The 14245-nt window shown below is 47.0% G+C and overlaps 3 protein-coding genes and 2 non-coding genes across 5 annotated transcripts; 3 read left to right on the top strand and 2 right to left on the bottom strand.

Moving 5' to 3' along the window:
- Nucleotides 1–602: 602 nt before the first annotated feature.
- BCR38DRAFT_501754 (uncharacterized protein) lies at nt 603–1090 on the bottom strand (the record flags this gene model as incomplete). The annotated part of the gene is made up of 1 exon (XM_040864848.1): nt 603–1090. The coding sequence occupies exon 1, from the start codon at nt 1059–1061 to the stop codon at nt 603–605; it is 459 nt and encodes a 152-aa protein (XP_040710676.1). The 5' UTR covers nt 1062–1090.
- A 4371-nt stretch (nt 1091–5461) lies between these two features.
- Nucleotides 5462–6419, top strand: BCR38DRAFT_461170 (uncharacterized protein; the record flags this gene model as incomplete). Its single annotated transcript, XM_040862495.1, has 3 exons — nt 5462–5535; nt 5590–6032; nt 6091–6419. The coding sequence occupies 3 exons, from the start codon at nt 5462–5464 to the stop codon at nt 6417–6419; spliced, it is 846 nt and encodes a 281-aa protein (XP_040710675.1).
- A 287-nt stretch (nt 6420–6706) lies between these two features.
- Nucleotides 6707–6809, top strand: BCR38DRAFT_t344. The gene has a single exon. It is a non-coding gene; the product is annotated as a tRNA-Thr (tRNA).
- A 926-nt stretch (nt 6810–7735) lies between these two features.
- On the top strand, nt 7736–7809 carry BCR38DRAFT_t345. The gene has a single exon. It is a non-coding gene; the product is annotated as a tRNA-Val (tRNA).
- Nucleotides 7810–9455: 1646 nt separating this feature from the next.
- On the bottom strand, nt 9456–11754 carry BCR38DRAFT_449080 (uncharacterized protein). The gene is made up of 15 exons (XM_040861263.1): nt 11735–11754; nt 11566–11646; nt 11456–11512; nt 11366–11404; nt 11236–11295; nt 11142–11187; nt 11020–11089; nt 10931–10967; nt 10825–10879; nt 10714–10776; nt 10605–10661; nt 10506–10557; nt 9769–10450; nt 9648–9716; nt 9456–9599 (listed from the first exon to the last, which is right to left on the bottom strand). The coding sequence occupies exons 2-13, from the start codon at nt 11594–11596 to the stop codon at nt 9824–9826; spliced, it is 1194 nt and encodes a 397-aa protein (XP_040710674.1). The 5' UTR covers nt 11597–11646; nt 11735–11754; the 3' UTR covers nt 9456–9599; nt 9648–9716; nt 9769–9823.
- Between the last annotated feature and the right edge of the window lie 2491 nt (nt 11755–14245).

The raw sequence follows: 14245 nt of genomic DNA, 5'->3' as shown, positions 1-14245 counted from the left end.
TCAGATTGCCTACATTTAGGCTTCTTTTGCATTGATTCTCGACCACCCCTGCCTACGTAAATACGAATCCTGCTTTGCAAAGCAAAACAACCTAAAGGACGCCGTAATGACTATCAAAATCGCGCCCGGCGCTCATCGGGATTGAAGTGCGTGGAACGAGTGTACATTTGCGAGGTATTCAACAATTTCCCGACGTGAGGCGTCCGGGCCGTGGAGTAAAGAGGCAATGTGCAGCGTGGTTTTCATTTGTCGGATTACAGAGTGAGTCGGATTTGAGAAGTGGCGCGCCCTTAGTCCACCTACACCCTGCATGGGCTCATTTCGAGGCCGAACACCAATGGCAATCGTCTGTAAATATCCCTGCTCCCTCATCAGCTGGGAAAATATGGCGCACGCAGATCCACAGAAACCGTCTTGCAGTATAACAATGTTCTCAGGCCGAAAAGGTTGATGGTGTACGCAGGGAGGAATCGTAGCCAGTGAGGCTGACATGCGGCGCCAATGTGTGCCCGCCAAAGTGGTTGGAAAAAATTGTATCTTTGAGCAGTGATGAACTTGTTGTATCTTGAATCCGCATCATGATAAACATTGCGCGTCCACAGCTAGTCGAGATACTCAGACGCGTCCCTGCCGTTGATTGTCTTCAGTGGGAAGGGCATGAAGTAGTGCGAGTTCCTGGAAGCCTCCAAGTCTGAGAGGAGGTATAATTGGGGTAGAGCAACCCCGTCTTTAGGTACAAAGATGAGTTGACTTTCAGGTCTGACAAAGAGGAAGATCTCAAGCACGTCTGGTTGGAAGCGGAGGTGAAAGTCCCCGGTGCTCCTGAAAAGATTGGGTATAGCTAGCTGGATTACGAAGTCGTTTTGATACGCTCCGTTTCTGATCGATTGTGATATATCATCCAAGCGGTCCAGCAGGTTTAAAGGCTCGTTATGTGTTTTGACTTCGTTGTTGATATAGCGACCATCTTTCAGGTATCTGAGTGTGGATTGAAACTGCAGAAAACTTTCCAGCTCCTTAATCTCTTTCAAGCCGCCCTCAACATCGACTGGTACTGACATAAGGCAGTCAAATGCTAGTTGAGCTGGCAGTTGAACTCTGTGCTCGCGAGTGAAGGTTACAGTGGCCTGTGCAGCCCATGAGGCCGAGACCTCAGCTCTGTGCAGCGCCAATCAGAATGGTTAGAATGATCTGAGAGTGCTTGTTTCAAGAAGCTCCGCACTTAGCTGAGACGCGGGCTGTATCGTAAAATGGTAAGGAGGGAGACCGGGAAGTAGACAAGTAAAGTATGTGGGTAGATTAAGCAGCAAGGCTTGTCGTTATACCTGGGCCTCCGTTGCTATTGCTAGGTTAGGTCCGGTCCGGTACGAGAGAACTAAGCCTTAACTTCGTTGGCGTGGGTCAGTTGGATCCTTAGTCGTTTGCTACAGGCAGCACCCAGCATGCCACGATGTGACTGTTGAACGTAGCTTAGCTGTGACTAGCAGTAGATCAGAAATTCTTGGTGTAAATAAGGTTCTTTATATGTCCATATGAGTCACTTGAACTTTAGGTAGAAGCAACGTATCATAGGCTTGGAATGCGAGCAAGAGTGGGATTGAGTTAGGCTACTCGTTCTTCATGTGCTACATTTCTGACCCCAAGGAGCAGCCACCACGGGGTCCCAGTGACCTCACGACCAGTATGAACTAGCCTTGGCGGCATCAACATAATTCTCGGCTTCGGCATCACGAGGCCAGTAGGAACGCGTCTTTGCTCCATCAACGTCATTCCCAGGAGCCTGCTGTGAAAAGGTTAGGTTTTATACTAACTTATCCCCAGCTAGACCCTTATTTAACGATAGGCAGTAAATACCCGTAGGTTTAAGGTAACGTCACCCACAGGCCATTGCCCCACACGGGTCTTTGCCCAACTTTTCAAGAAATCTTGACTTTCCATCTTTACTTATACAATTCTTCCCTTCCACAACATGGCACGCAAATCTAGTGAAGCTAATCTTCAATTAGCCATCCAAACTAAACGACGCGATCCTCACCTAAGTTGGAACAAGCTTGGTAAAATCCTCAAAGTCGACCATAAGACATTGAAGCGCCGTTACGAAGGCGTACAACCATTACACATTACTAACATGTCCAAACGGAAAATGACCAAAACCGAAGAGAATACGATTACCAGACGCGTAATTGAGCTAGATTCGCGAACTTTCCCTCCTCGGCTTCGACATGTTGAAGAAATGGCGAATATCCTCCGACGCGACCGCGACGCGTCACCCGTTGGCAAGAACTGGGCCTCGAGCTTCGTACGGCGACATCCAGACCTCCGGGCGCGTTTAAATCGTCGAATAGATTACCAGCGGGCATTCTGCGAAGATCCTGTCGCGTATCGCGGTTATTTTAAGCGTGTTGTGGACACAATAGCGAAGCACGGCATCCAGCCGGAGGATATCTACAACTTTGACGAGACGGGCTTTTTAATGGGCATGATCTCAACCGGCATGGTCGTTACGAGTACCGAAAGACGTGGAAGGCCTAGGCAAGCCCAGCAAGGCAATAGGGAATGGGTTACTGTCATTCAGGCGGCCAACTCCCAAGGCTGGGCGGTGCCGGCGTACATCATCTTCGCGGCCAAAGTTCACCTCGCTTCGTGGTATCGCGACACCACATTACCGGGCAATTGGGTCGTTGATCTATCCCACAACGGATGGACAACGAATTATATTGGTCTCAGCTGTGCAGCTCACTTCGATCTGCACACACGCGATCGTACGAAGGGTGTCAAACGCCTCCTGATCCTTGACGGTCACGAAAGCCATCACTCGATGGATTTCGAACAACACTGCAAGGACCATGGCATCATTACCCTTCCTATGCCTGCCCATTCGTCCCATAAGTTCCAGCCTCTCGACTTGGTGCCTTTTAGTATTTTGAAACGGGCGTACGGTGTGTTTGTTGAGGGTTTGATGCGACGGCATCATACCCACGTTGCGAAGGAGGATTTCCTTGCCGGTTTTTTGGAGGCGTTTGGCGCTGCTTTTACTGAACAAAACATCAGATCTGGTTTCGAAGCAGCTGAAATTGTCTCTTTTGACCCCGACAGGGTTATATCTGCCCTGGATGTCGCAGAAGTCGCGCGTACACCCTCTGCCGACCCAGAACTCCTACCCCCGATTTGGACTTCTAAGACACCTACTACCACCCTTGAAGCCGAATCGCAGTCAACGTTGATTAAGAAGAGCGTTCAGAGGCATCAAGACAGCTCTCCGACGCATATTCTTCATTCAATTGACTCGATTGCAAAGGCTACGCATGCAATGATGCAAGAGAATGTTATCTTGCGTCGCGAGAACGAAGAGCTTCGTGAGACTAACCATGTGCTAAGCAAACGTCGCAGAACCAAAAACAAGCAAATCAAGTATGGTGGGCCACTTAATATAGAAGATGCACAAGTTCTACGGGCTATTAGGGGTGATACGGGTTTGGAAAGTGAGGAAGAGGGTGAAAGTAGTCGTCCTACAAGGAGGAGGGCAACAGGTGCTAGGCGCTGTGGCATTTGCGGAGGAACTGGACATAATGCGCGAATTTGTCAGGCAGATGTAGAAACAGATAATGAAAAGAACTCTGATTAATTTCTTGGATGAATACGGGTTGTTGTTGATCTATCTAAGATTAAAGGTTGGGAGGTCGTGAAAAGTTGGGCAAAGACCCGTGTGGGGCATTGACCTGTGGGTGACGTTAACATGTAAATAACACAACAATAGCCTTAATAAGCCGAAATAGATCTAAGAGAACAATAAAAGTACCTTAATAGGCACGAGGATCAGAATAAGACCTAAACAGGTTATTAAAATGACTAGTGCCTTAATAAGCGAAAGGAATCAATTAACAACTAGATAGGCCGCTTAATATTTCTTCAATAGAGTAACTACCTACTGAAACGGGGTCAGGCGGTCAGTAGGATATACCCACCACCTAACACACTGAAAAGACGGCCCCGGCACTAACGAGTTCCATTTGAGGTCTGATCAGACGAGGCTCGTAGTGCTGGTCATAACAGCGAAGCTCCTACAAGCCTCCTGACTCTGAGTGCACAAGTTGGTCGGCTGTGTCCTCTGTATTAGCGACGGGATAATTCTCAGAATAGGACTCTTGACTCTGGGAGTTGAAATGAAGCTGTCACTGGCACTGGATTGGTCTGATAAGGACGAAAAAAAAATCTCCTGTAGTTGTTAAGGGTAAGACGAAAGCAAAAGAATGGATTCTTGAAAGCTATGTCTGAATCTATAAGTGAATGACTGAACTGAAGTCTAAGTGGCACGCTAAGAAAAGAAGATCAAGATAATGAACTGCAAAGAAGAGAAAAAGATGATGAGATGAGAAGAAGGTGGGGATCAAGATGATCCGTCCCTGCGTACATCTTGCAGTAAAGAAAATAAACGTCCTCTGTGCCGCCCCTGTCCCACTACGCTACACAGGTCCTTAAATACCATTAAGAACACGCTTATATAATTCATCTGAAAACCGAAAAATAAAAACCAAAACCATGTCCCTAAGTTAATATCCTTAGAGCTCTACAGTCAACAGCTGGGGCAGTCGCCTGAGGGGTGTGTCAGATACATGGGATCACGTTATTGCAAGCCACTGGGTCTTAGCCAGAAATCTCTCCGCAGAGCAGATCACAAATAACACAAACAATCAATCCATCACACAGAACCGTCAAATCAAGGTCACATCGTAAGATACGTGAATATCCAACATGTGCACAGTAAAGGCCTGAACCCCTCTGATTGGCATCTCGCTCTTTTCCGCCGGCCGGAGCCATTACTAAGGTCAAGAAAAGCCGAGAGGCTCCTTGCAACAATCGCCCGTATGGAGGCCTACAGGGATACGAGGAGACAGTGTAATTTGCGCCAGAGAAAACTTTTCACACTGATAAACCCCGGACGGTCTCCTTACTTGTACCAGAGGCTTCGTAGTGCAGTACAGTCCAAGTCATTTTCAAAACCTCAGTCTCGGAGTCTCCACAATAGATCCACGCAAGCAAAAGCCTACCCCCCTGCGCAACTAGACTATTTTTGACAATGCGGCACTCTATCCCGCGGGAATCCCCGCTGAAAGCCCTGTAATTTTACCCCTTTCAAGCCTAGCTCACTTGGCAAGAAGGTGGGACGAACGTCCTGTTTTCTATTTCCGCCAATCATGCCTAGACACCCTCTCCAATGAGGAAATAGTCCGGGGTGACCCCTTCCAGGCAATGTACAGAAAACGTGCCTAACGTGTCTAGTTGAGGATGCTTCCGCTGCGACCGAGTAAGGTCGAATCATTGGGAGGAAAGACACATAAAAAGACCCCTACCAAGCCACTGCTGCCCTTTGGGCCTCGACTTGGATTGAACTTGCAGCTCTTCTGTTCTTTTCTCCTCTCCGACGTTCGCTATACTCGACAACATGTTCTCACTCAGCCAGATGCTGCCTATGGCGGCGGTTCTTTCGCTTTCACTAGCTCCGGTTGTACAGGCCGAAAAATATCTGATGGTCTTGTTGGTTTTCTCGGCCTCGACACATAGGCTTGGCAAATGCTAAACTCCCAATAGTGGTGACTCCTACTCTACGACAGGTTTCTGGGCAGGAGGTGACCAACCTTCGTCAAGTAACCCAATCGGAAACCCAGCCCTTCCTGGAACTACAACGAGCGGCGGGTACAATTGGGTTGGACATGTCACGGCTCAGCTCAACACATCTCTCACACTGACCTACGACTTTGCTGTCTCGGGCGCGACGACCGACAAGGATATTGTCGATTCTTACGCCAGCTATTGCTTCGACGACCAAGTAGACCTATTCGAAACTTATGTCACTGCGCCATGGAGTGCAAATAACACGCTTATTGCCGTCTGGATGGGCATCAACGATGTTGGAGAATCCTTCTGGGATTACGTAGCTACGCCGCTCGAGAAAGTTATGGATCGATACTTTGGACTTCTCCAGACGCTGTATGATGACGGCGCGACGGACTTCGTTCTGCTGAGCGTCCCACGTAAGAATTCCACATATAATTACCCAAACGCCCCCGATAGGATACTGACAAATTCTAGCATTCGACCAAGCACCTGTGATGGAATATGAATCAGAGTCTAGCATGGAAAACCTCCGGTCCAACATTACCGCATACAACGCAGCATTGGAGACTCGCCTCACGACGTTCAAGGCAGCCAACAGCGGCGTCACGGCACAGGTATTCAACACAACGCCTTCATTCGAGACAGTGCTTAACAACCCAACGACTTATGGGGCCTCGGACGCAACATGTTACAACTCTGACGGAACATCATGTGTATGGTACGACAACTACCACCCGGGAATGGCCATTCAGAAGTTGGTGGCCGAGGCTTTGGTCGATGCCGTGCCGTTCTTTTCTAGTTAATACGTTGAGCACTCTTGCACCTGAGCAGGCACATTCTATATAGCACTTTGATTGTTGATTAATTGTGCATAGAACTTTGATGTATATACTTTTTTCAGAGCTTATGGGTCCCCTCAGGCCTGAGTTGGACAGTTGTTGATTGTCACCTGTGACTTGCCCATTGGATTCTGATACAAGAAACAAGGAACGCTCGTCATCGTCTCTTTTTCTGCAGTGTCATATAGAATAAGTCTCATTCCGATACCTTTTTCAGTTTGTAGGAGTTCCACGTAATATATTATAGAACCGTCGGCTGGTGTAGTTGGTCACTTCGCTGGTAGATAAGTCCCGATTTGAGCCTCGCCCACTTGGGTCGGTGACGAGTCGCGGGTTCGAATCCCGCAGCTGACACACAAGGGGGTTTAGTCAACCCTTACGGCGCGCTGCCCACCTTGTTGACTTCGCCTACCTAGCGATAATAGGGAGATTGGTGCAGTTTAGGATTACGAGCATCCTAGCCAGTCGACCGTCAAGCACTACGTCGGCGGAATATAACTCGACAGCCGGTCCAGAATTCGAATCGTTAATCCGACCCCTTATCGGACCTCGCCTTTCCGATAACGCTCATCGGCGAACCCGTCCCCTCACGATAGAAGGCGCGCAGCACGCCCTCTCGCCGCGATTCTTGCGAGCGTCTGACCACGTTACGGTCTATCCACTTGAGCGTATGGTTGAGATGTATACGCTCGACGAGAACCCCAATTAGCAGATACTACGACTTGTCGCGACAAAAAAATAGTCGAGCATCTTCTGCACATCAGCAGCATCCCACCCCTGAGGACGAATTTAAGTGCCACATTACCACACTTATCGGTAGTTAAGGCAGGGATTGTAGCACAGACTTAGGGAGGGACAGGAGGTTTAGTAGTCGTTTGGCTACAAGTTTACCTGTATAACCGCCCAACGCGGCTTAAGGGCCCGCTATATCATCTATAGCCCCTTAAGGGAGTACTTGTAGAGGTACCGAGGGTTAACACCTACGGCGTATTTAATATTATTTATTATAGAACCTATTGGCAACAACTAGCGGCATCCTTGCTCACTATAACCCCTAAAACATGATTGGCATGACTATAGTAGGCTCTACATAAGAAACGTCGATGCACGAAGATGTTATCCATTTTCTAGCCAGGTCAAAGTAAAATGTGTTTATGTGAGAGAGAACAATCCTTTTGCGCTGCGTGTAAGTGGACGTGAGCCGAATCGGGCCGATAAAAATTCTAGAGCGAGCCACCACCAATAAGCCTCATACACATATTCAATATCACAATTCACAAGGCCGGATGGTGTAGTTGGTTATCACGTCAGTCTAACACACTGAAGGTCGGGAGATCGAGCCTCCCTCTGGTCAGAACATCACACGTTTTTTGCCTCACTTATGTGTGTGTAAGACTGTCTTGATCTTCTTCATATATTGCATTTTATGATAACGTACCCCACAAGCAAGTTGGCCACTATGTGTTAGCACCTTACGAACAACCGTTTTATTAACATTTTTACATATAACAAGATAGGATCGACTTAGAAAGAAAGCGACATGATACTAGCGTATTAGGAGCTTTAATTATAATCCGAACTAAGTATTAACGTAGTCCACAAGCGAACGGGTCACCCAACCGAACGGGTCACGCCCATAGCAAAAAATAGAACTAAACTTCCTAACTTTACCACGCAACTAATTCTCGATGGATTCTGCTCAAAAAGAATCTCGATTACTCCTTGCAACTCAGGCTATCAGAAATGACTCAACACTTAGTATCCAACGTGGTGCAACAATCTACAAAGTCTCGAATACTACTCTCCAGGCGCGTCTTCAAAAACGTCAATCACGTCGCAATATCGAAGCCAACAGTCGGAATTTAACAAAACTAGAAGAAAATACGATTATTCAAAGGATAATTGAGCTAGATTCGCAAGCATTTCCTCCCCGGCTAAGTGCTGTTGAAGATATGGCAAACCGACTGCTACGCGACCGCGACGCGTTACGCGTCGGCAAGAACTGGGCCTCCAACTTCGTTAAGCGACAACCACAGCTCAAGACGGTATTCAGCCGTAAATACGACTATTCTCGGGCCTTATGCGAAGATCCAGAGCTTATTCAAGGCTGGTTTGACCTTGTGCGCAATACAATTGCGAAATATGGGATCGCCGATGCCGACATCTACAATTTCGACGAGACCGGCTTTATGATAGGTCAGATTACCGCATCGATGGTTGTTACGAGCTCTGAAAGGAAAGGCAAGCCTAAGCTAGCCCAGCCTGGCAATCGGTAATGGGCTACGGTGATCCAGGGCGTCAATTCCCAAGGCTGGACGGTCCCGCCATACATCATTGTCAAGGGCCAATACCACCTCTCTTCCTGGTACGAAAACGACGCGTTGCCGAACGACTGGAGGATCGCCGTGAGCCCAAATGGTTGGACTACGAACGAATTGACCGCAGATTAGCTAAAACACTTTGACATATACACCAAAGGCCGGAAATCAGGGGTATATCGCCTTCTTATCCTGGACGGCCACGAAAGCCACCATTCCGACGCCTTTGAGCAATATTGCAAAGAGAACAAGATTATTACACTTTGTATGCCTGCCCACTCTTCTCATATCCTCCAGCCACTAGATGTGGCATGTTTTGCGCCGTTAAAAAAGGCCTACGGCTCGCAAATTGAGAAGCTCGTCCGAGCCCGGATTTCGCATATCATCATGGAGGATTGTGATGTTGATTGAGTCTTGCCAAGCTAACGCTAACGCTAGTCTAACCAAATAAATCATCACCACAGTATCAGAGAAAAGCTTGTACACGGAGAAGATGCGGCGCATATGCAGCGATATAGGAGCATATACATGGAGCCAAACTGTCTGGTATACATATGCGAGGCATATTCTGACAAGGCTCAGATAATAGAAAAAAGGCACGAATAGTTTATTAGGTACTGTAATAACCTAACCTAGAATAGAACATGTCACATAGGATTTGAGCATATATGATGCATATGAGGTGGAAACTTGATACGAAACAAACACCAAATATATTTGCATTATAGAACCAAATTACAAGACCAAGCAAAACAACAGTTCATGAGCATATGTCGTACATATGCACAGTAGGTACCGTTTGATTGCTGCTTATCGATGATTCAAGCTATTTCATATTAGCTTATGCACTGCCTAAGTTCAACATATGTCATACCAGATTTACGAGTGGTCGACCGGCTTCCTCTACCACCTCTGCCACCTCTACCACCACGCTTGCGAGAAACTATCATATATTAGTATAATATATAAGGAGTGTATATAGTGCTTAGACTTACCTCTCTTCCGGCTAGGAGTCTCCTGCTCATCGTCATCTAGAGCATTCGAATACAGTTAGTATATACTTAATATGTGTGATAAGTTCAAGGAAAATGGTATATAACCTGGGCGAAGCCCATATGATGCCTTCACACGAGACCGACGTGTGCGTCGCATAGGCATTGTTGATACAGGAGCGGAGCTTGACTCCCGCTCCTGTACTAAATCTTCTATAGCCCTGGAGTCTGCAGTTTCATGCTCCATGAATTGGGCTATTTCGTTTATAGCCCTTGAATGAGCGTTAGCGTCCTCATCAGAGGGTATATTACCCCTAGCTGTCGATAAATCGGCGTCAGGTATCACACCTGACGGCTGTAAAGTAGGTTCCGACGAAATTGACGCAGATTGAATAGGCTTTGAAGATGCTAAGTATAAGCTAAGCATATCCCGCAGGTTCTGAGGGATGGGTTGGGCGAGTAGTTGTTCAACTAGAGTAAAGTCGGTCGCCAGGGCTATTGATACGGGAGGCATATGTGGTTCACATAAGGTAGGCGTATGTGAATCGGATTCGGCATGGTCTTCGTTAGGGAGTTGCCCTGTGATAGGTGAAGATATATCGGTTTGTATTATACCGCGCGGATGCGGGGTATATGCATCGGATAGATCAGGTACTAAGACCTGTGTATGGGCCTGGGGATGGAGCTTGGCCAGAGGTGAAAATCGGCATAGGTAAGGCATATAGGGTACTGGTACTTACAAGGCGGTGGAATCGAGTGCCATATCGATTTGCAAATACTTGGTTATTCTGACTATATATAATTAGCATATGCAACAAATATTTGTAGGATATACTTACGCGATACGTTCGCAGGCCGTAGCGTACTCGTCAATGAGACCACTAGCAGGGCCGACACTATATAGGGTTAGTAAAGAGGGGATATATATCACATATGTTTAGCACATACCCAGGCTCATGGAGGAAGCTAGCATTTCGCCAGCCTTGGGTGACCACGAATTGCTTAAGCGCACTATGGCCGTATTAGAAATAATGATATACCGCGGTGTGCTGTACTCACTTCTGGCCGGCCAGAATCATCTGGTCGCTGGCGTTGGCACGACGTGGGTTAGTGACTATATATATTCTTAGCATATGTTTATAGGTATATTGTTAATTCCACTTACCAGCGCCGGGGTGAGCGGTTCGGATATGGCGGCGGAGCTGTTCTGGGTTAGCAGATGATATGTATATGCTACGCATAGGCTTGGCATACGGCGGGTTGCGACGCAAAGATATGGCCACACATCTGGTTAGAGCCCGCAACTCCGATCTCAATCCAACAACTGTACATAATGAGCATACGTAATCGAGAATGCGATAACATACAGGCCTTACACTCCTCCATTGACGGTGTTCAAAATCGCAGCTGGATTCGGAGCGGCTACATAAATTAGTATGATATCGCATATGCATTGGATATGCTCCTTACCAGCGTTCTCTGCAGCAGAAAGTGCAGGCAGTGGGCGACCGGCTTCCGTTGCGGCATGGGCTATGCATATGTTCAGTATATATGGCGCATAGTCTCTGTGGTGGAGTTCATATGCAGAGCATATCCTTACAATCAGGGACCCAGTCGGCATTAGGGTTGGTGATCGGACCTAAATGCTTGTTTTCAGTTAATGGCATACGTATCGCACATGCTAACTTACCATGCGCATAACCATAGACGGGATGGGGATTTCGGGCATTCTGAACGTTCGCATTCGCTATATATGATTAGTGTATTCTTCAAAGAATTTTCTATATGCTTGAAACGTACTGAAGTCCTGGGCTGTGAAGTTCGCAGCCATGATTTTGCTTGTGATTAAGACTGCTCGTATGTGCTGTATTCAGACGATCACTACTATGATCAGTATATGCTAGACCTGAGTGAGACTAGCGGAAAAGGGACGCATATGTACAGCATAAGGAGACTAATGGGTACTTACCTTTCTGAAAATTTGTTGAGGGAGAGTGATTAACGAAGAAATCGCGAGGCTTCGAATATTTTGAAGCATGTGCTACGCACAGACCACCTAATCAAAACAAAGACGCACAGACCGTAAAAGCACCAATTAGAGTGCGGGAATACGCACGTGCCAAGCCGCTAGCTAAGACGCGTCCCGCATAGGCGCTGCATATGCTCCTTGTATGAAGTTCTTCTTAGTATATGTAACGTGAGTAGGAATTTTTATTCAGTATCTCCTAATTCAGTTTGTAAGAGAGCTATTTCTTCATCAATTTGGCGCTCGAGCTCGCGTTGTTTTTGAAGTTTCCGTTCCTTTAACCTCGTTAACTGCCGAGCCTTATCTTGCATACGCTGTGCATACGCAAGATCTTCTGTTGTGAGGCTAATCTGCGATTGACCTCGCTTCCGTCGTGGGTTTGAATTCGTGATGAGCATATGTTGTGCATATGTTTGTTACATGGTTGATGGTGCTGGTGAATGGCAGGGGAACGTCTGAGGACTAGATGCAGCGCTCCGTTGTGACCCTGCTTCTGATCTTGCATCTGTGTCGCATATGCTAGGCGTTTAATGGGTTCCAATGTATATGTGGTTGTATCTGTCGATCGAGAGCTTATTGACGCTGCTTTTCCGAAAGCCGCTTATTCTGCCTTTGATAATTAGCCTGCTGAGAATTGTTCCTCCAACTCTGAGTAGCCCCTTCGGTTTTTTGAGTTTGGTGTTTCTGGGTTTTATCACTAATATGCTTATGAAGCCTAGGATATAGTTAGCACTGGCTTACATATGCTCTGTATATAACATACTTTAGGATCGCCCCCAGAAGAGTCAGCCTCCGACCAGTCGCATTATTATCCTCGAAGTGGGATGCTTCAGCGAGATTAGTATTCTTGTAGGCATATGCTCTAGTTATGCTCGGAACAAGAGAACATGATGCAACAAGCCCTGCAACAATCCAATCTTTCTTTTTATTTCGAAACCATGACTCCAGCTCTGGATACGTTTCGCATATACCTTGTAGAAGCTTGACATATGCGTTACGATCTTGAACCTCCCAAAGGCGAAAGAGTTGCCGATATTGAGGATGATTTGGGTGCTTAGCCCAAAAGTTTCACTGGACATGTACTTGACAGAAGACAAGTATATGCTGAAGATGCTCTTCCCATGTACGAGATGGATCGATTGAATGAAGGTAATCCCCAAGTCCTACTTACTATTAGTATTAGACTGAGTTTATATAACGTACCCCACAAGCAAGTTGGCCACTTTTTCTTGGCACCGTACGAACAACCTTTTAATTAACATCTTTACACATACCAAGATGGGATCGAATTGGAAAGAAAGCGACATGATTCTAGCGTGTCAGGCGCTTCAATCGAAACCCGAATTAAGCATCCGACACGCTGCCTAACTCTACAATGTCCCTCGTACAACTCTAGCTAACCGAAAACGCGGACTACAATCTCGACGCGATACTCGATAATCTAGTTATAAGCTTACGGAATCAGATGAGTTGGCGGTCGTATAATACATACTTGACCTAGATTCGCGATTATTTCCTCCCCAGCTCTATGGTGTTGAAGCTATGGCTAACCGACTGCTCCGTGACCGTGGCGCTGGACGCGTCGGCGTCAACTGGGCCTCGAACTTCGTACAACGACAACCAGACCTTCGGACGCGTTTTAATCGAAGAATCGACTACTAACGAGCCTATTGCGAAGATCCTGACGCGTATCGCGCGTGGTTTACCCTCGTACGAAATACAATTGCGAAATATGGTATCCAAGAGGCGGATATCTATAACTTCGACGAGATAGGGTTCGCGATGGGCTTAATCTTATCCGAGATGGTAGTTACAAGTGCCGAACGACGCGGAAGGCCTCGTACAGTCCAATAAGGCAATCTAGAATGGGCTACAGTAATCCAGGGTATTAATTCGTCCGGCTGGGCTATCCCGCCGTATATTATTGTCGCGGGTTAAAACCACCTCTTATCCTGGTACGAGAATAGCCTATTCCCGTCCGATTGGGTAATCGCTGTAACTAAAAACGGTTGGACAACAAATGAGCGAGGCGTAGACTGGATTCAGCACTTTGATCGCTATACGAAGGATCGTACGAAGGGTGTTTATCGTCTTCTTATCCTCGACGGGCATGAGAGCCACCACTCGACTGACTTCGAGCTATATTGCAAAGAGCATACTATTATTACACTTAGTATGTCTGCTCATTCGTCACATAAGCTCCAGCCTCTCGATGTAGGCTGTTTTAGGGCTTTGAAAAGGTCGTACGGCAAAGAAATTGAAGACCTAATACGGGCGCATATAACCCATATCTCGAAGGAGGATTTCTTTTCGGCATTCTATAGGGCGTATCGTACGACTATATCTAAGTCGAATATCCAGGCAGGTTTCAGGGGGACAGGACTTATTCCGTACGACCCGAAATATGTGATTTCACAGCTGGATATTAAGCTACATACGCCTACACCTCCTGGG

Source organism: Pseudomassariella vexata (genome assembly GCF_002105095.1).
Source record: "Pseudomassariella vexata strain CBS 129021 chromosome Unknown BCR38scaffold_19, whole genome shotgun sequence".
Lineage (NCBI taxonomy): Eukaryota > Fungi > Ascomycota > Sordariomycetes > Amphisphaeriales > Pseudomassariaceae > Pseudomassariella > Pseudomassariella vexata.
This window is presented reverse-complemented; position numbering and strand designations above follow the sequence as displayed.